Raw genomic sequence first — 24,424 nt, 5'->3', positions numbered from 1 at the left:
TATATATATTATTTGAACCTGAAATAATAATAATAATAATATTAACCGGAAATAATAATAATAATTTATGTTATATATATTATCTCAATTGTGATAGTAATGTATATTCAAATTGTTAAATCAATTATTTAACTTCTTAATCATTTTTAAAAATTTTATAAATGTAGTTCAAATGTCTTTGTTAAAATGTCCAATATATATATTTGAAAAAAAGATAAAATAAAATGGCACAAATGTTATAATTTCTTTTGTTATGAAAAAAATACTTGTTCATAACTATTCATATTATTATATTATATATACTTTTATAATATGTAAAAATATTCACATTTTGCAAAATTAATTTCAATTTGGCAATTAAGAGTTTTTTGAACCAAATATTTACTAAGGCTTTGTTTGTAAAGTCTTAATTATTTGCCCATTGAAAAAAAAAATGAGTATTCTTATTATTGAACTATATATAATACAAATTATATTTCATCAATTATAATTCACAAAAAAAAATGATTTTTTAATACTATAATTACTTATAGCAATGATTTTATTTCTTGATCATTCAAGACCACACGGCAAGCTGACGATGATGTTCCAGATATGACAAATGTATATTACGATAAAGACCTCCACCAACAGAAGTATCGAATTACTCAAACAATGATTTCTTCCTCCTATCTCTTCGTCTCTTCCTCTCAGTGCCAGTGAAGCAATGGCCTCCTACGACAGGCAGAAGGAGATAAAATCCTTCGACGAGACCAAAGCCGGCGTTAAAGGCCTCGTAGACGCTGGCGTTACCGAAGTTCCTCTGTTCTTCCACCACCCGCCGGACGGTATAGAAGTTCGTCAGCCGACCTCTGCTGCCGGGGCAGAAATTCCCGTCATTGATCTCGGCATAATCAACGGAGACAGGGCGGGGCGGGAGAAAGTGGTGGAGCTCGTGAGAATGGCATCGGAGAGGTTCGGTTTCTTCCAGGTGTTGAATCACGGGATTCCTCTGGCTGTGCTGGACGAAATGCTGGAAGGCGTCAGGAGATTTAACGAGCAGAAGTTGGAGGCGAAGATGACATATTACTCGCGCGATCTGAACAGAGCTGTGTACTTTAACTGCAATTTTGATCTGTTTCAATCTCCGGTGGCCAATTGGAGGGATACTCTTTTCTGCACGATCAAGCCGGAGCCTGTCGCCAGGCCGGAGGAGATGCCGGAAGTTTGTAGGTACTACACCCAATCTTAGTCTTTGATTAATAGAATTTAATCATATATTTAGCTTAAATCAGGCAATAGAAGAAATAAACACCAAGTAGATCCTATTTTTTCTTGGACTTAAATTCAGAATTATGAAACGGATTTATTGGGTCGTGGCTCGTGAACTCTTTCGCCGCACACTGGCCCACACTGGATTTTATAAATTTGGATTTTATATGATTCCATAAATCCTATTTAACATAGATCTAAGTTGTATATAAATCCGAATTAAACAATAGACAACAGGAACTCGCGCAACGCCGGACTAAATCCGGCTCGCTGTCCGGATTTACTAAATCTGGATTTACATCGAACAGGTGACGGAACATGAGAAAAGAGCGACATAACATGAACAGAGCGTTGGATTTATTATTATTATTATTTTTTATATTTGTCTTGATTTAAATTAAATTCATGACTGAATCAGATAATAAGTATGCTACCAAACATTTCCTAATAGCCTTTAAAGCCAGTAGATGAATTATAATGAGAAAAATCAAATTTTTAGAAACTCGTCATATCGTACCTCTAGAAATATTTTGTTAAAGCTATCACTTTCGGACTTATTTAATTGTGAAAAAAAAGACGCCATTCCCATTATAAAAATTCATATAATTGTATTAAACAATTTAAGTAAACCAAACCAATTGATATCTTAAGCTTTTCTTAGCTTATAGTACTTTCATCTTACCTAAGGCTTAGCTTAACATAATTTCAATGGAACTTTATGGATGTAGAAATATAATTATGGAATACGGAATGCACGTCCAAAAGTTAGGGCATCTTCTATTCGAGTTGCTATCAGAGGGACTCGGGCTGGAAACTCAATTTTTGAATGATTTGGAATGTGGGAAAGGGTTGTCTCATTTGAGCCACTATTATCCACCATGCCCTCAGCCAGAGCTGGTTGTTGGGACAAGCAAACATGCAGATCCAGACTTCTTAACTGTTCTTCTTCAAGATAATATTGGTGGATTACAAGTTCTTTATGAACATCGATGGATTGATGTCCCCCCAATTCATGGAGCTCTTGTTATTAACATTGGTGATCTTCTACAGGTAACCAATTTAATTTTCTTAATTAGTAGTTTTGTTTTGGCATACCAACGTACACCTCCCAAATATCACAACTTTAACTTTTATAAAGTGAAATAATTTTTTTTTCTTGCATTGGTAAGTTGACCTTTATCTAAAAATTAAACTTTAGTTGTTAGATATGTAAATAGATAAAAAATTGAGTAATATGTGTGTATCTTTTATTTCTTAAGGAGTTGTGGGGGTAAAGTCTCATTGTGTGTTATTTGTTACTATTTTAAGAAGGATACTATATAAGATGCTATATTTTAACTAAAATATTTTGAAGTGTGATCGATATATGTAAGAAAATAACAGTTGAATTTTATAAAATAAATGTTATTTAAAATAATTGCTGTGCCAGAGAATTCATAGTGATAGAGTGATTAATTAACCTCTTAGCGTTGCACGAGGACTCAACACACACTAAGGTAATAGAAATGATTGTTAGAAACACCAGAAATATTTTTACATGGAAAATCCTTGAAATAGAAAAAAAAACCATGAGTTCTAGCCCATTTGAAATAATTTACTATGAATGGTAAATGCACTGGTCCATTTTCTCCTGAGTTAGAGAATATGGAATTACAAATTGTATTTTGGTAACATTACTATAATTCTTTGCAACATCAGGCTACAAGGGCCATAGTCGATTGTTGCAAAGGTATTAATCTGTCATAAGTGTTGTAAATGGTGGTTGTAACATTGGCTTATCGTAGAAATCGTAGTTGATAATCATGACATTAGTTGATCAGATGGGTCGTTGACGGTTGTTTCAGGAGTGTCGGTTGGTCATAGAGGCTGTAGTAAGGAGTTGTGAGAGCTCTTGACCATGTAGGTTGTATATGTTGTAGTGGTAAGCTGCAATGACGTCTGTGAGTCGCAAAGGCGAGAGTCAAGAGCTGCAAAAATTGTGGATCAAGTGAGCCGTAATTGTTCGCGTAGGCAGTAGTGATGATTGTAATGATGTTCATTGGCTACGAGGGCCGAAGTTGGGAGCAACACGAGCGCATGCGAGGTGCATCGCTATCCCATCTTTGTGATGCACTATTGCGCCGCCTTCACGTGCGTTGTTATATAGACTTTGGGTTCAGCCCGTTCTTCGAGATATTGAGCCACTTCACAGGTTGCTTCGTGATTCCGGAACGCCAATTGTTGCTTCGCCCGATGCTTCGTCGCAAGGAGTGAGAGTCGACCGATGGTGATCAACAACGTCCAACGAGTAGTAGTCGACAGTGGTTAGCGGCTGCATGACTATGAGACAATTTCAACTCCTCTAAGCTTCAGTCTTCTTCAGGGTTAGAGCACTCTCACCCTTTTAAAGAAAGAGATTGGACTTTATTTATAGAGTCCCAATTATAATGAATGAAAGAATTTAAACAACTCTGATCGAAAAATTGGAAAGATCCCTCCGATTAGAAGGCGTTTCATGAACATTTGAATATCTTAATGATGTCGGAATTGAGCGATCTTAGGTTCCTTGGATTCGCTATGTCGTGCCGCTCGATTGAACTATTAGCTCACCAAATTTGACATCATTTGTCCTTCTAAATATGTCCGGAAAACTTACTAACATGGTTTAATAGCTTGATCGGGGCCTGATTTGGTTCAGATTTGACCAATTTTGATACAATTAGTTCAGTCTTGTCCAGCCAGTCAATTTGATTTAAATTTGCTGAAATCGGTGCTCTGGATGACTTTTAATCAAACTTTAAATATTTCTTGCTCAAAAGATTATCTCGAGTTCAGTGTTGGATGTTGAAAATTTATTGATGGAGTATCCCCCTACAATATATATTGATTTTACTCTATTTTTCCAGACAATCGTAGTCACTCCAGACATACCTTCTATTTTCTAAAATACAATAAGGTCTACTTTGGGTGGCTAAATTTGTTTGTAATAGTATGTAGATGCATGATTACTATGATCAAATTAATTCTCTTAAAGCTCGGTGTGAGGATTATTTTTGTTTTTATTTTATTTTTTTTAAAAAAACTTATGCAAGATAATAACAGTTTTTAAACAGAATCATAAAACCTTTTTTCCTAATAAAATTATGAAAAAAGATTGTCCAAACATCATCTAAGGGATGCTTGAGTTGCGCCCCAAATTTTTCTTTGGAAAATTGACACCGCACAAATCTTATGTATTTACAAATCTAACCCCCAAAATGTATACCTCACCTTTTAAAGGATTATTAATGCTTGTTTGAAGGTTCACGGTGGTAGAATGATTTTTCAATATTTTAGCACTCATTCCGGTAAAAGAGAAATAAACAGGAAAAAACACCTTAATTTTTATATCTGTTCTTTTCTTAATATTTGGATCAAAGTAAGATTGTTTATATAAAATATTAAATAATCTATTCAATTACCTTTTTTATATAATGATTATTTTCATTTTCGATGAAGCAGCTGATTAGTAATGATAAGTTCAAGAGCGTTGAGCACAGAGTTTGTACAAGCAAGATCGGCCCAAGAGTCTCTGTTGCGTGTTTCTTTTCCCCACACTTTTGTCCATCTGAAAGGTCTTACGGCCCAATAAAGGAGCTATTATCACAGGAAAATCGTCCTAAATACAAAGAAGTTACTATAAGTGAATACGAACATGTTTATAACTCAAAAGGACTTGATGGTGAATCTGCATTGGACAAATTTAGGTTATGATCAATTATCAGATGCGTGATTTATATGTGTGGTCATGTGGATGCTTTAATAATGTTATTAGATTATTAATATATGAGTAGTTTGGTTTGATTGTTTTTGAAATAATTGTGTTATATAGTATTGGTAATAAAGTTATAAGGATTATATTTGCTTTTACATATATATCACTTAATTTCTATGTATTTAGGTCTACTTCTAACACATAAATTTCACTTTTGGCATTTATATCATAAAAAAATGTTCACATCACATGAAGATATTACTATTATAGCTTTTGAGAAAGTGAGATACATCTTTTTATACTTAGGTAAGGTGGTATGTACTTACAAATTAAATTTCAGGTCTTAAAAATGTAAAGACATGGAATTGAGTGGTATGTATGTAAAGCTTTCTTATTATAATTGCTTTAGTGTTGATTTACTCTTATAAGGAATGCATGATTGTAATGATGAAAAAACTATGTATTATATTAGTCATTAGGTCATTTATGCTGAGATAATCTAAATATAACTTAATTTTAATGTGGTATGTATTTACGTACCAAAATGATTTATTTTCAATGTAACAGTGTATTTATCAAAGAAGACTTTATATAATTATGAGTCAACCTATCAAATATAACTTGATTCTCTAGTTAGCCAGCTATTGCTAATTTTTTCATCAATAATTTATCATATTGTTGATAGAACTCATATCTTCTATAATTATTGAACATAAAGTGATAAACTTTATGATAATTATTTGTCATGAAATTCACCATGCAATTCTTGCAATATAACAAGTACCAAATTACATGATATCTCTAAAAATACCAAACAATGACTGCGTGGTAATATTATGTCTATTAGAGGCAAATACTAAAAGTTTAATTAAGGCAGTTGAATTTTTATATCTAATCATGAAATACATCCAATAATCATTATTGTCGATGTCAATGATTATACTACTATTAAATAAATCTATGTATTAGTAACTTGGGACATTATCATAAGCAAAGTGTTTCAAAATATTATATTCAAGAGCATGTCATCCATAATACTAGAAGATGTGCACTTTTAAGGCCTTGTATCCAAACACCTAATAAGAATGAATATACTTAAAATATCCTGAAGTGCTGAGCTAGAGATCAATATTTATCATCGAAGACTTCATTTAGCATGATCATATGAAATGATAATGTTTGAAAGAATGTTTCAAAGCACTCTCTTAAATATATGACAGTTTAATCATTATAATGAGAGTAGTTATATAAGGTAAGTTAATGCCTTCGTTTTCTTTATTTTTAAAATTATCATCTCTGGCTTCAAAATAATATCATATTTAATGAGCTCTTTCTAATTATATATTTAGAGAGATAGGATTGAGCTTGCCAATCAATTGAACCCATCGTGCCATTGAAAATAAGAAAAAGTGTTTTCAAGAATTGGTCAATTTCTCAATCTATTGTACCTCAATTAGTAGTTGCAACAAATAAGATTTTAAATTAACAATTAAAGGATATTTCTATATTGATTGATTCACCGAAATTCCGACAAACATGAAATGTGTGCTTGTTTCGTCTTATTTTGTAGGTTGTTTCTTTACTTGTTTGAGTTGCTTGTATCATTATAGCTGTGATATTAGTTTGTAATGTTTGTATGATGCTTTGGATTATCATCTTCACAAGAGCAGTCATATCGGAGGTTAGTGATTCAACAATTTCCATATGTTGGATAGCAGTGCTATGATAATAGTTAGGAGAATAAGGCTTCTGTAGCAATTCTCAAGTCATCGGTAGTTCAAGTGATAGCATCACCTCTTCTTTTTCGAGTCTTTTAATATAATGAGGCTAAACAAAAAAGCAATAAATAAATAATCTTAAAACACTACGTTAAATATAATAATAATTATTATAAATATCCTAAAATAATAGATGTTTAGGTTGAGCCAGTCTATAAGAATATCATAACTTTGGCAATAATATTTTATAAACTAAGATATAGGATATGCTTTGTACAAATAAAATAAGTTAGTATTTCAAATAACAATGTATATTAAATATGCCAACTTTGTTATTTCAAAAAAATGGGGGAACTTAAAAATCCATTCCAAAATCAGCTCTCAAGCCAATAATTCTATACATACACCTAACGAAGGAAGGAAAGGAGCAGATTGATTCAACCAGTGGGGCGCTTCATATTTTTAAAAATTACAATTTTTTTTGTTTTAAAATGGGGCATTTACGTACATACCACCCAATTCTTATGAATTTACATATCCAACATCTACTTTTTTATTACGCATTTATATTATACAAATATTTCATATCACATCAAAAATAATTTTTATTTTAAATTTTAAAATGTGAAATTCGGTTATATAAATTAAAGTTTAGGTGTGTTACTAGGGTTGTATATGAACCAATGCACTTGATGACCAACTTGAACCCAACTTGATTAATGCTCGATCATAGTTTTTCAAATTAGTAAATAAAAAAATTTGAACATAGTCTAACTCATCTATTAATATTCACATCAATCTTATTTATTGTTAAATGTTTTTTGCTTATATAATATTTCATTTAAATAAATTTTAATTCTCTACAACTAATTTAATTATTAGATACTAAAAATTAGCATATACACATTGAAATGTAATGTAATTAATATTAAGTACAAATTAATATTTTAACCTATATGAAAAATCAAGGAATCATTAAAACTTTTAGCTTATTTATTGATATAAACAGGCTAAATACATATCATCAATTATGATTACTAAAAGAATTTAAGAAAGTAAAGTATTAACATATATGCGAAATGTCCGCTCAAGCTTGAACCAATAACTTATGATTCAAACAAGCAAAATGTAATCATGACATGCTCAACTCGACTCGGCTCAATTACAGCCATACATGTTAGATATATAAATACATAAGAATTTGGTGACATGTATGTAAACCTTCCTTTAATACTAACAATTATAATTTCATTGTTGTGGTCTACCAGAATAAAGAAGATGTTTTATTTGTCAGTATTTGGTAGCCAACATTTCGGCAATGGGCGGTGTTTGGCTGCCAGAAGTGCAAGGCATGAAAGTGGTAGGTGAATGTGGAAATATTTGCGTACGTAATATACCCGTAATAATCTCCCCTTCGCAGTTATTAGGGGGTTAGTATTAATTCCAATAACCTATAACTTTAATAACCTTTCAATAACCTTCACATGTTATATTTCGATATTATTCAAAGATTACTATGGGAGTTTTACGGGCTTAATAGATTACGCACATAGAGTTGTGTGTGTATTACCTACTCAAACATTTCCACGCAAATATTTCCTTGGTGAATGAGGGGAGGGTAGATAGCTGTCATTTTCTTTCTTTGTTAATCCGATTCTCCCCAGGCTGTTGACTTGGTACGGTGACTATGACGTATTTTATTGATAAAGAAGAATTATATATAGACACACACACTCATAATAGTCATATCCGAGAAATATCTTCACCATTTTTTTTTGTTATAAAATAAGCCCAAAATTTTATTTTTGGATAAAAATGCCAGACAGAGCACTTACAGAAGTTCATTGTGGATATAAATTAGTTGGAACAAAAGTACACAAAATAAGAAAAATCAAATAAATATAAAATTTAATGAGAAAAAAAACTGAAAATGAGAAAAAATTATGGAGACATCACATAAAAAAATCATTATAAAGAAAATGAGAAGAAATATACAAATTATACTGCACTTAAGCCTCTCCATATAAGGGCTGTCAAAACGGCTCGTTTGCTAAGTTAACGAGCCGAACACGAACAAAAATTTGTTCGTTCATTTTAGTTCGTGTTTGGCACGTTTTGGCAACATCACTGTTGACATTGGTAGATGGGTCATTGTCATAGCTAACCATTGTCTGAAGCTTCCCCTCGGAAACTAATGATTCTTTTAGGAAACGTGCCTTAACTACTACAATCACCTATCTAGGGAGCATATGTGTTCTCTGCTGAAAAAGTTATTAGAATAAACATATGCTGAAAAAGACGAATATTATGCCCAGCCCACTCAAATAGTTATTCTTAAGGCCAGTCTTCATTAGGCTCGGAAAGCAGAACGAACCATCCCTTTGGCAAATTCATTGGATAATCTCAAGTATAGTCTGTAACTGTTGTCTATGATTATTAAGCTATCTGAGTTAAATGAGAGCAAATAGAGGGAGTTAAGGAAGTCTATAATTGTCTATAATTTTTAATTGAAGCTATATAATTGTATATAATCAGAAGTGTTGGCTGGGCTAGAAGCATTCAGAAGTCTATAATTGTCTATAATTCTTAAGCTATCTGAGTTAAATGTGAGAAAATAGAGGGAGTTAAGGAAGATGTGCGGACATACCACTCTATCCCATCCATATACATATCTAACACCTACATTTCATTTTTTACATACATAGCACCTTAACTGTACATGAGATGGTTTGTTTCACTTTAAAAGTTAACATGGTTGTATTTTTTGTGTGATATGAAGGCTTTTAATGGTATAAATGTAAAAAAAAAAAGTTTAGGTGTTAGATATGTGAATACATTCGATTTAATTTTACTTATTTAATTTATTAACAATTAATGATTGATTCATATATTTTCAAATTAATCATAATTAGAAAATTTATATATTATTATTTAATGATTAATTAATTAATTTATAAGCATATTTTAATGTTTTAATTTATTTGATAAATATATAAGTTTTCAAATGAATAAAACTAATTAATTATTAATTAATAATAATTTCTTGCTTTAGAAATAATTTGTTTAATATAAAAAATTATTTTATCTTCTGTTACATACATAAATACTATACAGGAATATGATGTTCATTTTTCAAAAAATAGCTGCTCACAACTGTTTTCACACAGCTGCAACAAACAGACAGTCAGTTTTTCTACAGCAGCTTCGCCGAAGCAGCTGCCCCAAACAGGCCCTAAGAGCCTCTAAGGATAGACACAACTTTTGTAGCAATTCTCAAGTCATCGGCAGTTCAAGTGATAGCATCACCTCTGCTCTTTAGAGTCATTTAATATAATGTGGCTAAACAAAATCAAAATAAAAGCAACAAATAAATAATTATAAAACAATACGATAATAATAATAATAATTAATATAAATATTCTAAAATAAAAATAAATAACCAAATCATTTGATTCGGCTCAATTACAGCCATACATGTTAGATTTAGAAATACATAAGAATTTGGCAACATGTATGTAAATCTTCCTTTAATACTAACAATTTTAGTTTCGTTGTTGTGGTCTACCAGATTAAAGAAGATGTTTAATTTGTGGTTATTTGGTAGCCAACAGTCAGCAGTGCCGCAAACTCAACACGAAATTTCGGTTTGGCCGCCAGAAGTGCAAGGCACTGAAGTGGCTGGTGAATGAGGGTAGGGTAGATAGCGGTCATTTTCATTCCTGGTTAATCAAATTGCCTATTCAGAATGTTGACTTGGCACGTTGACTATCATGTACTTTATTTATTAAGAAGAAATATATATAGACGCACACACATTCAGAATAGTCAAATGGGAGAAATATTTTCACCGTATTTTTTTTTGTTAAAAAATAGCCCAAATTTTTATCTTTGGATAAAAATGTCCGTATGAAATGGATAGAGCACTTATATAGTAGTTCATTGTGGATATAAATTAGTTTGAACAAAAGTAAGTAAAATAAGAAAAATCACATAAACATAAACACAAAATTTAATGTGAAAAATTTTGAAAATGAGAATCAGTATGAAGAAATGACGGCGCATGTTCAATTATTTATATATATATATATATATATATATATATATATTGATGAGTAATATTATTTAAAAAACTAATTGACTACAAGGTTACAAAAAATTATAATCAATTAAAAGTATTAATTAAGAAAATAGAATAAAAATTATTAAATTAGATTTAAATGACGTTTTAATATAAACAATAATTTTCAAATCTTACCCTAACCCTTAACATGTTATGGCTACGTGATTAGGGTTGTCAAAACGACTCTTTGTTCGTGAACAGCACATGTTTGACTTGCGAAACAATTCAGCCGAATCTGAACACACTTTTTGAGCTCGAAATATAAACGAACCGAACAAGAGCAGTCATATCGAAGGTTGGTGATTCAACAATTTCAGTATGTTGGATAGCAGTGCCATTATGATAGTTGGGAGAATAAGGGTCTCAAAGGATATGCACAACTTCTGTAGCGATTATCAAGTCATCGGTAGTTCAAGTGATAACATCAACTCTTCTCTTTCGAGTTTTTTAATATAATGAGGCTAAAGAAAATCAAAATAAAAAGCAATAAATAAATAATCGTAAAACAATACGTTAAATATAATAGTAATTATTATAAATATCCTAAAATAAAAATAAAAAACCAAATCATCTGAGTTAACATAAGATAAATATAACTTCGTCCTTACAACTACTGTAGTCAAATAAAAAATAATTATGATCGATGAAGAGAAAAACATCACTAATATGTAATGACAAAATATTCTATAAATTTTGATTTAAACTTGCTATAAAGAATGAACGTAGGACATAGACTTGGTTTGTTGAGTCTAAGAAGGAATGGAGAAAGTGAAGAGAAAGCTTGTTTGGCCTAAGAGGGTAAATATATGTTTAAGAGAGCCACCCTAGATAATCCTTCAACTCAATTATAAATCTATAACCTTCTAGGTAATTTAACTTTTTTAAAATAACACTCCTCAATTATACATGAATTTAATTTAATAATTTTGAGTTAAAATGAATGTAACTCGGATGAATAAATTTGTATTTATCCTCAACACTTTGTTACAACGAATCATTTCAACAGCCGATACTAACTGTATCAGAACTCCAATCATAATGAGTCACTTGTACGATCCGACACCAGTAGTACATTATGATTGGAGTACTGATACAATTTTACATTAAAACTCGTGATATAATATTTTTTTCTGCACATTCAGATTTGTCAAAGGCGGACCAGTTTAGATCGTTAGCTAGAAGCTGTTCAAACTGCAGGCCAGTTGTACTTCTTTAAGGCATTGGGCGGATAATTTCAGCCGGTATTACTTTTCAATGGAAACTTGGTCAAGCATGGGCTCCTACGCAACCAAATCCATGAAAACATGAATGAACGGATTTGACCGTTAACTACACGGCCTTGAATTGTGATAGAAATGTATGTTCTAATTTTAATTAAAAAAACATTAATAAAAATACGTGCCAGCCGCTCGTGTACTATATAAACCTCCACCAATCAAGGAACCAAATTACTCAAAGGAACATTTCTTCCCCGCCATCTCTTCATCTCTTCCTCTCAGTGAAAGCCATGGCCTCACTCAGCCTTGCGGAGCGAAAAGCCTTCGACGACACCAAGGCTGGCGTTAAAGGCCTCGTGGACGCCGGCATTACCGAAATTCCTCATTTCTTCCGCCACCCGCCTGGTGTTATAGAAGTTCCTCAGCCGGCGTCTGCTGTCAAGGCAGAGATTCCGGTCATCGATCTCGGCATAATCAACGGAGGCTCGATGGGGCGGGACAAAGTGGTGGAGCTCGTGAGAATGGCGTCGGAGACATTTGGTTTCTTCCAGGTAGTGAATCACGGGATTCCTCCGGCTGTGCTGGACGAGATGCTGGAAGGCGTCAGAAGATTTAACGAGCAGGAGTTGGAGGCAAAGATGAAACATTACGTGCGCGATCAGAAAAGTCCTGTGTTCTTTAATAGTAATTTCGATCTGTACCAATCTAAGGTGGCCAATTGGAGGGACACTCTCTTCTGCACAATCAAGCCGGAAGCCGCCGCCAGGCCGAATGACATTCCGGAAATTTGCAGGTCTACACGCATTCTTAAATTGTTAGATTTAACCACGTCTTCCGCTCACATTTACTAGATTCGGATTTACATCGAACATGTGACACGACACGAGAAAACATGATAAAATTCAATAATTATTTAACAGTGTTAGATTTATTTATTTATTTATTTTGTGTTTGCTTGGATTTAAATTAAATTCATGACTAAATACCATTATAAGTATGCTATCAAACATGCCCAATAATCTTTTTAAAGTCACTTGAGAAATTGAGAAAAAATTATGGCAAAAATCCAATCAATGAAATGTTATGTATGCAGAGATATAATTATGGAATACGGAAGTCACGTCCAAAGGTTAGGACATCTTCTATTTGAGCTGCTATCAGAAGGACTTGGGCTGGAAACGCAACGTTTGAATGATTTGGATTGCGGGGAAGGATTGTCACTTTTGTGCCACTATTATCCACCATGCCCTCAGCCAGAGTTGGCTATTGGGATAAGCAAACATGCGGATCCTGACTTCTTAACTGTTGTTCTTCAAGATAGTATTGGTGGATTAGAAGTTCTTTATGAGAATCAGTGGGTTGATGTCCCCCCAATTCATGGAGCTCTTGTTATTAACATTGGTGATCTTGTACAGGTAACCAATTTAATTTTCTTAATTCCACTTTTAATTTGTAGTTTTATTTTGCCGGAGTTTACATACAAACCTACTGACTCCTATGCATTTATATATCTAATTACTAAACTTCATTTTTCTCTTTTCTTTTTTATTTATTTATAACTACCAAATATCGCTATTTTAATTTTAGGAAAGTAAGATATTTTTTTTCCTGCATTGGTAAGGTGACCTTTATCTAAAATAATGAACTTTAGGTGTTAGATATGTAAATACATACAAATTTGATTGGTATGTGTATATCTTCCTCTTGTTTTTTAGTTGGGGGGTAAACTTTGATTGTATATTTTTTTGTTTCTATGCTAAAACGAATACTGTGTAGAATTCAATTTTTTAAGTAAAATATATTAGAGTGTGATCGATATATGTAATAAAATAAGTCTGAATTTTACAAAATAGATATTATTTATAGCACTAACTGATTTTGCGAGAGAATTCAAGGTGATAGAGTGATTAATTAACATCTTAGCGTTGCATGAAGACCAAAAACACCAGAAAAATTTTTTAGGAGGTCTCGCCCAGTTGAAATAATTCACTATGAATGGTAAATGCACTGATCCATTCTGGTGTTATTGGTGATTTAACACATCGCTCAACTCTACGAATTCTGTGGTGTTATTTGCTTTGTACGCTGATGTTATTCTCGTGCTACCGTGCTGTTATTGGCGCCGCCTTTTGGATTTGCCTCGGCTGAGCCAACACCACAAGGTTAAGCATGAAATTAGGAGATTTTCTGATTTAACTAAATACATGAACTTCAAAAAATCATAAACCTTTTTTTTTCTAATAAAATTATGAAAAAAAACAGTCCAAACATAATCTAAGGGGCAAATCTTACGTATTTAAAAATCTAACACTCAAAATTTACACTTATAACACATTGATATTCAAAACCTATGAATGAAAAGTTGTATTTCATGTTAAAAAAGATTATTGATGTTTGTGAGAAAATTCATGGTGGTAGAGTGATTATTTTGAGTCTTAGCACTCAGGTAAATGAGACATAAGCAGGAGAAGACACATCAATTTTTACATCTCTTTTTTTTCTTAACATTTGGATCAAAGTATGATTGTTGATATAAAATATAAAATAATTTTATTTGACGACCTTTTTTTATATAATGATTATTTTTATTTTCGATCAAACAGCTGATCACTAATGAAAAATTCAAGAGCGTTGAACACAGAGTACGTACAAGCAAGATCGGCCCGAGAGCCTCGGTTGCGTGTTTCTTCTCCACACACTACTGCCCATCTGAGAGGACTTATGCCCCAATAAAAGAGTTATTATCAGCGACAGACCCTCCTAAATACAAAGAAGTTATTGTAAGTGAATACGAGCATTATTCTAGATCAAAAGGACTTGATGGTATATCTGCATTGGACAAATTTAGAATATGATCAGTTATCAAATATGTGACCTAAATGTGTGGTCATGTGGAAACTTTAATAATGTTATGAGATTATTAATAAATGAGTTGTGTCCTTTTAATGGTAAGTCTGCATTGGTCAAATTTAGGTTTTGAGCAATTAGCAGATATGTCATTTAAATGTGTGGTCTTGTGGAGACTTTAATAATGTTATGAGATTATTAATATATGAGTTGTTTGGGTTAATTGTTTTTGAAATAATTGTGATATATAGTACTTAAAATAATGTTATATGGATTATATTTGCTTCTACATACATAGCTTGGATTACTATGTATTTACATCTACATCTAACACCCATATTTCACTTTTTTGCATTTATATCATACAAAATGTTCATATCACATAAAAATATTACTATTTTAAATTTTTTAAAAAGTGATACATCTTTTTTATGCGTAGGTAAGGTGGTATGTACTTTAAAACTAAATTTTTGGTGTTAAATGTGTAAAGACTTGCCATTGAGTGGTTTGTTTGTGAAACTTTCATATTATAAATGATTTAGTGTTGATTTACTCTTAGATGGAATGCGTTATTGTAATGATGAAAGAACTATGTATTATTATAGTCATTAGGTCATTTATGTTGAGATAATCTTGACATAACTTAATTTTATTGTGTATGGCTATATGTATATATATGGAATAATTACCATCACATTCTAAGTAGCCTCAAAATAGTATTAAAATCATTAATAACAATATATACAATTCTGCCATTCTAAAAAAAGAACTTAATTATGCCCAAGGAGTGATAAATTTTCTAGCAGGGAGCACCTCATAGAAGTAATAATGTTTTTGAAATTAGCTCGTGCGCAAACCGGCTCAGCTTTGTCTGAACCTTTATTCAAACTAAGCTTGAACTAGATTTGAACTAACATTCATATTTCAAACTAAGATTCATTAGACAACCGTTGAAAATTTTTCGAAGAGTGGGCTCACACTTTTGTTTGTTTTGCTGAGGTTTTACTCATGCAGAAAGAAAATTGCAAAGAAATAGCCATCATGAGCACTTTCATGTATATAACCAATGGAAACTTTCAATGATATGAAATCTTAGAACCCGACTAGTGAGTTAAAACAAGCATCAAATACAATCCAAGTAGCGAGAGTTTGACCGCTCTTTTATAAATTAGAATTTGTGATATAAGTCTTTGTTACTTATGAAAATTATAGAGCTAAAATTTTTGTTCTCAAGTAAATTAGAACAAAAATTTATAATTTTGATTTTCTTTGAAGTATACTCTTTCGAATTTTATTAATAAATCAAATAAATGGTTGACAATTATTTGAATTATTGCTAAAAAAAAGACAACTTGATCGGGCGTAATGTCAAATTTTTTTTTTCTAGTGAAATAATCACTTTGTATTTCTTTCAAAAAATTTAAAATTAATTTAGAAATTATATGGACTATGATATATTTAAATTTATGTTTGACATGATGTGTTTAATTTTGATTAGATAGATGAAACATGACCAAACGATGGGCTTGCAAATACATTTGGATGCAGTTGGCATTCATTTGATTGGGCTAACGGCGACTATCATCTGACTTGTCTTATTGATAGGAGTCAAGATTTATAATTTTTATAAATAACAATTTATGAGTCATTTATGATAGTGGGTTGTTCGTCATAGAGACAACAACAACAAAGCCTTAATCCCACTACGTGGGGTTGGCTACATGAAGTGGGGTTGGCTACATGAATCCTTTTTCTCCATTGCGTCCTATGTAGTGTCATATTTTCATTTAGTTCTAGTAAATTAAGATCATTTTTTATACAATAAGCCCAATTCTTCGTAGGCCTACCTCTACCTTTCTTACACAAGTCGAATCTAAAACATCTACTCTCCTAATCGGATCATCACATGGTCGACCATCACATCATCACATGGTCGACGTTTAATGTGACCAAACCATCTAAGACGGCTTTCTCTAATTTTGTCCGTCACAAGAGCTACACCAACCATATCACAGCTATATTCATTTCACATTTTGTCTTTAAGTGTAAAGCCACTCATCCACCTAATCATTCTCATCTCGTCAACATTTAACTTATTATTATGCTTCTCTTTGAAAGGCCAACATTCAACTCCATAGAGCATTGCAGGTCTCACCACCATCTTATAAAATTTTCCTTTCAATCTAAGAGGTACTTTTCTATCGCACAAAAGGCCCGAAGCATTCCTCCACTTCAACCAACTTGAATTCTACTATTAACATCCCCATCTATATCACCATCACTTTGAACAACGGACCCAAGATATCTAAATCGTTCACACCTTTTAAAAATTTGATCACCCAAAATCACACTTCTGTCACGAGCTACTACTACTAAAATTACATTCCTTGTATTTAGTTTTAGTTCTACTTAAATGAAGGCCTTTCGACTCCATTGTAGACCTCCATAATTCAAGTTTTTCTTGGGCTTTTTCTCTCGTTTTATCCACGAGAAGGATTTCATCAGCAAAAAGCATACACCAAGGTACATCCTCTTGTAGATGTCCAGTAAGACGATCCATAACTAAAGCAAAAAGATATGGGCTTAAAGTCGATCCCTAATGTGATGTAACAGAAATAGGAAAATATTTGGTCAATCCTCCTTCAGTTTGAACACAAGTAACAGCACAAGTAACTTTGGTCAATCCTCCTTCAGTTTGAACACAAGTAACATCTATAGTATACATATCTTTAATGACTTGAATATAAGTCATATCAACACATTTCTTCTCAAGAACTCTCAAAAGGATATTTCTTGGAACCTTATCGTAAGCTCTTTCTAAATCAATAAAAATCAAATGTAGATTCTCCTTATTATCTTTGGATTTCTCCATCAAACCTCTTAATAAATGTATAGCTTCTATAGTAGACCTGCCTGACATAAATCCAAATTGATTGTGAGAAATCTTTGTATTTCTTCTTAACCTATGTTCACTCACCCTCTCCCATAACTTTAAAGTATGACATATCAATTTAATTCCTCTATAATTTACACACTATCATGCATCCCCTTTATTCTTAAAAATGTGGACCAAAATACTCTTCATCCACTCCTCAGACATCTTTTTAGTTTTTAAATTAATTTTAAAGAGTTTAGTAAACCAAGAATCTCCCAAATCTCCTAACAATTTCCACACTTCAATTGAGATATCCTCAGGTCCTACAGACTTTCCATCCTAGGTTTTCTTTATTGACTCCTCAACTTCTTTTTTACTAATGTGACGGTAAAAATGAAACATTTTATTATTATTCACGATATTAAGATCACTAAGGTCGATCGTAATTCAAGAAACGTTTTAATATTGTTTGTTATAGAGAGAGTATTTTAATACAGTAATAGCCAATTTCATCATAATATGCTGCAAACCCTAAATTTGATTCCTTTATCTTCTAGATATTACAACTCATAGATATATATGACTAATAAACCATTAATATGTTTGATTTTATCTAATCCAAAAGCTATTTATTTTATCAAATTAAGATCACTAACAACATATTAAGGTTGCACCAATATGTTTCTATTCTTTTGGTAAAAATAAATATGATTTATTCTTCAAATCAAACTATGAACGTTCTTAATATCATTTTTGGTCCATTTAGTTTAATAACCTTAAAATGTTAGTAGGTAATACATTTCATATTTTGATGCAAAAGTTCACATTAGAGGCTACTTAGCCGACTAATTTGTTCATGAACTCAGTTGGTTGATCTGGTGGGGTAAAATTGCATCATTCAATCACTTTTTTCTACCAATTAAGAGTGCAATTAGCTTCATTCATACTTAAAACGAATGATACTTATTTGGGTTTAATTCAAAAAAAGGAAAAATACTTTTCAGTAGTCACTTTTATTTTTTTACGACTATATTCAATGAGTTTATATGAGCCACAATGAAGTAGGAACTCACTAACATTTGATGCCAACCAACAGCAAAAACGTGACATCCACTACCGATCAATGTTTGTTTACTAAGTAACTCGATTCTCAACTTTGAAAGCAGATTCATTGTGTTGATTCCCTTCTAATGCACATTGTCAAACTTTTAGTAAATATAAAAAATTTATTTTTCAAAAGCAATCAATGTAGATTTATAAGAGACACCAACAATAGATTAGTGCCAACATTTCCCATAGAACATCGTTGGATGCTTGCCAAACTTAGATATACATGGTATTTGTTAACTGTCAATTTTTCATGTCTAGCTGCAATCTCTCCTCGCTCCGCAGTAATAAAGAAAGCAACCAAGTTGATTCTCTCCTAATGTTCATGGTCCCTTCAAGTATTGATGGTCATCCCCCCAAGGGATGAGTTTGTCTAATCAATTTTCTGTCAAGTAAGGGCATAGTCAAATGTGTATGTTATTGATGATCACATACACATTTCAAGATACGTTTTTATAACAATTAAATTGTCCCATACTTATTTTTCTTCTATATATCAACTTATAAATTTAAGAAAGTCCATGAATAAAAAAAATTAATCCTAAGGCTACTACCACCATTTGGATCCTCCAATAAATTAACGCTTGTGAGTCGTCTTAGGAGTGCTCCATAACGAGCACGCTTAACTTTGAAGTTTCTAATGAAATTTCATTGTTACCCCATAAAATCCATCGATGTTTAAGAGTTAAACTTCATTCTATTTAAGTGGTTTCACACCACTAGTGTACCACCTTTTACCACGCACACAAGCATGTGAAAATCTATTATATCTGCAATTCCATTCTCTAATGTTGGTGAAACTTTGTTTCTCTTACAACATCTTCCAAAATGAACCAGTTTCTAGCCTAACATTTGAAAATTTTCTATATATGGTCATGACATTATAATAGGCAAGAAGTACATAGGTACCATTCAATTCTTAAATATTTACATATCTAACAACTAATTTTCAATTTTTACATATATGGCGATCTTTTCTTACCTATGCATGAAAAGTGTATTTCTCTTTTTAGATGTTTGGCACGCCACCAACAAATTTTCATTATCAGGCACAAATTAAAGGACATGATGCGAATCTCGAGGCAATCTTTTGAGAAAAAAACATTAGAACTTCAATTAAGAGACATCCAGAGCTCCGATTTCAGCAAACTTATAGTCAAATTGACCGGTTCAATGAGATGAATCCAATGATATAAAAACTAGTCCAACACGAGTCAAATCAAGTCCAAATCAAGTCATTAAACTACACTTGAAAGATTTCTAGACACATTTGAAATGTCAAACTGATGGCGAATCTAGCAAGTTTATAGTTAAATCAAGTGTCTCGACAAGACAAATCGAACGAGCCCAAGATTGCTCAACTCCAGCATCGTTAAGGCACTCAAATGCCCATCAAATGTTGTTTGATTGACGAAAGCTCTCCGAACCGTCTGATCAAAGTGGATAATATTCCTGCATTAATTGCACATAAATAACTATAAATAGGGTCACATCCCTCTCATGAGGGAAGCAGCTTGAGCCTTGAGAAAGAATTTGAGGCTTTGAGAAGGAGGTGAAGTTCAATATCATTCTTACCATTGTCGTTCGCCGTCGGACCGCCAACCTTCGATCGTCTTCGACCACCATTGCGAACCACCCATTTCAACCACTGTCGATCACCGTCGACAACCACCAACTGTCGTCGACCACTGTCGACTGCCAATAACAAGCACTGATCGTCTTCGCCCATTTTTTACCGCCGTCGAACACCAGCAATCATCGTCCACCACCACCGATCAGGCGCCGCTAGTTGACACTGTAATTTGAAAAATATAGTAACCCTTACCCATCTGTGGGACAACGAGTCTTTGTAATCACCAATCAATAGTGGATTTTATAAACTGGGCTAGGTCTTGTGGGTTTTTCCGTTTAGGAGATTTCAGGTGTCATTAGTGGTAGTTTTTCTTTCACTTGTGTTTGTGTGTTGAATTCTCATGCAAAGCCAAGACGATAATCCATTATTCTACCGCCGTGAATTTTCTAGCACATATCAGTTTGGCACCATCTGTGGGAAGCTCGCAAGAGTAACGTCAAAGACAATAATAAATCTTTGTAACGAAAAAAAATCTGAAAAATAGAGGAATCATGACCTTCTTCCCCAACCTAAAACCTGCTGGGGGGCAATGGGTGGAAGAGCTACACATTGTCCTTTGGATCTATCGCATCACCTCGCGAACCCTAATCAGGGAAACTCCATCAAACTTATGTTTCGACACCAAGACTATCAGCCCAGTTGATATCAGAGTTCCAAACCCACGAGTTAAGAATTTCGACTCAGAAAACAACGAGAAAAAGCTACGACAAAATTTGGATCTCCTCCCAGAAACACGCGATGTGACCCACCTTAGAGCAGCTTTCTTTCGCCAAAGATTCGCTCGCCACTCTCAATTAGAGAGTCAAACCTCAACATGTCTCCATCGGTGACTTGGTCTTGCGTAGTATTGAAGTTGTTGGTCGTGGTCCACAATGCAACAAACTATCCCCTCTTTGAGAAGACCCATATATCGTGGATGCCATGATCAAGACTGGAACCATCACTCTCAAAAATTCAGATGAGAACTTACTGCCCCAAACTTAGAATGCAGAGACTATTCGCAAGTGCTACCAGTCACACTCCAGTCATGAAGTCCATGTAAGTTACTGTATATTATTACATCACATATTGCATACATTGTCAATATATCTCAAATTCTTGTACATGAAGGATAACTTCAGAAAGTGGAACGACTCATTCGCGAGTCACTTCATGCTCTCGACCCAAGAAATACACAACTTCAGTTGTTTCTTAGTCAGAGCATGATCGATCACAGAGGAATTTGATCTAACCTCTTTCATATGAGTTAACATCGCCGATTTTTTACTCCGATAAATAAAGCTGGATAGGTTAACGGTCCTTGGTGGGCTACATCTTTCCGTAAGCGAGCAATACTCCAAAAAACAAACTCAGATAGGTTAATAAATCCTCAACGTTCTTTCGTTGACTCCTCCTATAAAGGAGTGTAAACAAGTCGAACACGAGCGAGCCAAGGCTCGGATTGTACTCGGCTCATTTATATTTCGTGCTCAAAAAGTGTGTTCTTGTTCGGCTCGTTTGTTTAATGAGCCGCCGAACAGGAGTAGTTCAAGAACAAAGAGTCGTTTTGACAACCCTAATAACATAGCCTTAAAATATTAAGGGTTGAGGCAAGATTTAAAATTATTGTTTATATTAAAACATAATTTGAATCTAATTTAAAAAATTTTAATATTTTTTTTAATTAATACTTTTAATTGATTATAAATCTTTACAATTTTGTAGTCAATTAATTTTTTTAAAAACACTACCCATCAACATATATATATATATATATATAGAGAGAGAGAGAGAGAGAGAGAGAGAGAGAGAGAGAGAGAGAGAGAGAGAGAGAGAGAGTGTGTGTGTGTGTGTGTGTGATAGATGGAAATAATTAATCAGTAGTATTTTGAGCCAAAACGAGTCAAACACGAACGACCAAATCTTTGTTCGTGTTCAGCTTGTTACCTTAGCGAACGAGCTGAACGCGAGCTATTTGCGAACAACGAGCCATTTTGGCAACTCTACTTCCATACAGAATAACATCATTGAGTAATAGTCTGATGCACAGTCTCAGCCAAGTGAAATGTCGCTAGAAACCTTCTCACAATTAGAACTTCTAAATAATATCTGGTATACATTGCCACTATCTAAAAAAAAAGGAAAACAAAACAAAAACAACATGTCTCAACATTATCACAAAAGTAATACTCAGGGGGCAAATAGCCAACAAAATCAAGTAACATTGTTTTTATCTTTTATAGTTTTTAAAATGGGTTAATTACAGAGCCTTTTATAGTTTTTAAAATGGGTTAATTACAGAGCATAAGAAATATTGCTTTTTACAAATCAACACCTAAGTGATTGTTTGAACTATCAAATTCATGTGTTTATGCATGTCACAATCAAACCATTGTGAATTTGTTTAAAATAAAAAATAGGCTGGGGTTTTTTCATGACCTTCGATATTTGAGTGAGTTTTTGAAAAATGAATGAAAGGGGGTGTCAGATTTGTAAACAACAATGTTTTGGGTGCTATGTATGTAATCACCTCTTTGAACATAATACGTGTTTAGGTTGAGCCAATCTTTAAGAATATCAAAACTTTGGTAAAAATATTTTATAAACTAAGATATAGGATATGCTTTGTACAAATAAGATAAGTTAGTATTTCAAATTACAATGTACATTAAATATGCTAACTTTGTCATTTCAAAAAAAGGGGGAAATTTAAAATCGATTCCAAAATCTGGTCTCAAGTCAAGAATTATATAGAAACACCTAAACGAAGGAAGAAAAGGAGCAGATTGATTCAACCAGTGGGGCGCTTCATATTTTTAAAAATTGCATTTTTTTTTTCTTTTTAAAATGGGGCATTTACATACATACCACCAAACTTTATCAATTTACACATCTAACATCTACATTTTTATTTCGCATTTTTATTAAATAAATATTTCATGTCACATTAAAAATAATTTTTATTTTAACTTTAAAGAGTTGAATTAAAATTTAGGTGTGTTACAAGGGTTGTATATGAAACAATGCAGTCGAACCCAACTAGTTCATAGTTATTTAAATTATTAAATAAAAAAATTTGAACATAGGCTAACTGGTTTATTAATAATCTCAACAAGCTTATTTATTGTTAAATGTTTTAAAATTATATAATATTTCATTTAAATAAATTTTAATTTTCTACAAGTAATTTAATTATAGATACTATAAATTAGCATATATACAATGAAATTTAATGTAATTAATATTAACTACAAATTAATATTTTATTCTATATGAAAAATCAAGGAAGCATTAAAACTTTTAGCTTATTTATTGATATAAACAAGCTAAATACATATCATCAAGTATGATTGCTAAAAAATGTAAGAAAGTAAAGTATTGGCATATATGTGAAAAGTCCGCACAAGCTCGAACAAACAACTTATGATTCAAACAAGCAAAATATAATCATGACATGCTCAACTGGACTCGGCTCAATTATAGCCATACATTTTAGATATATAAATCCATAAGAATTTGGCGACACGTATGTAAATCTTCCTTTAAGACTAACAATTATAATTTCGTTGTTGTGGTCTACCAGATTAAAGAAGATGTTTAATTTGTGGGTATTTGGTAGCCAACAGTCAGCAAAGCGCCACAATACTCAACAAGAAATTTCGGTTTGGCCGCTGGAATTGCAAGGCACGAAAGTGGTTGGTGAACGAGGGGAGGGTAGATAGGAGAAATTATTGCATACGGACACCGTCTGCATCTCTGCATGAGGTGTTCGATCCTGACCGTAGATCACAGTGATCTACGATCAGAATTATTTTCGTTTTGTTTTAAAAAATTTAAGTGGGGCCCACCGAAATACATCATAACCGTAAATCACCTGAATTACGGTCAAGATAGGACACCACAAGCATGCTGCATGCGGTCTGATCCGTATATATATATATATA

General features: G+C 32.6%; 3 protein-coding genes across 3 annotated transcripts in view; all 3 read left to right on the top strand.

Annotated features, from left to right (window-relative positions):
• The first annotated feature begins 647 nt into the window (after positions 1–647).
• LOC110021487 (1-aminocyclopropane-1-carboxylate oxidase homolog 1-like) lies at positions 648–5,075 on the top strand. Its single transcript, XM_020719997.1, has 3 exons — positions 648–1,212; positions 1,980–2,301; positions 4,732–5,075. Exons 1-3 carry the CDS (start codon positions 707–709, stop codon positions 4,981–4,983), a joined length of 1,080 nt encoding a protein of 359 aa, XP_020575656.1. The 5' UTR covers positions 648–706; the 3' UTR covers positions 4,984–5,075.
• A 7,211-nt stretch (positions 5,076–12,286) lies between these two features.
• Positions 12,287–15,100, top strand: LOC110021488 (1-aminocyclopropane-1-carboxylate oxidase homolog 1-like). Its single transcript, XM_020719998.1, has 3 exons — positions 12,287–12,832; positions 13,133–13,454; positions 14,643–15,100. Exons 1-3 carry the CDS (start codon positions 12,330–12,332, stop codon positions 14,892–14,894), a joined length of 1,077 nt encoding a protein of 358 aa, XP_020575657.1. The 5' UTR covers positions 12,287–12,329; the 3' UTR covers positions 14,895–15,100.
• Positions 15,101–20,992: 5,892 nt separating this feature from the next.
• LOC110021429 (1-aminocyclopropane-1-carboxylate oxidase homolog 1-like) overlaps positions 20,993–24,424 on the top strand; it is a 9,700-nt gene continuing 6,268 nt past the window's right edge. Inside the window, exon 1 of the mRNA XM_020719912.1 lies at positions 20,993–21,302. Coding sequence (XP_020575571.1) covers positions 20,993–21,302 — 310 coding nt within the window. The remainder of the gene's footprint in view (positions 21,303–24,424) is intronic.

This window comes from Phalaenopsis equestris, unplaced genomic scaffold (genome assembly GCF_001263595.1).
Source record: "Phalaenopsis equestris unplaced genomic scaffold, ASM126359v1 Scaffold000134, whole genome shotgun sequence".
In the NCBI taxonomy this organism is placed as follows: domain Eukaryota; kingdom Viridiplantae; phylum Streptophyta; class Magnoliopsida; order Asparagales; family Orchidaceae; genus Phalaenopsis; species Phalaenopsis equestris.
This window is presented reverse-complemented; position numbering and strand designations above follow the sequence as displayed.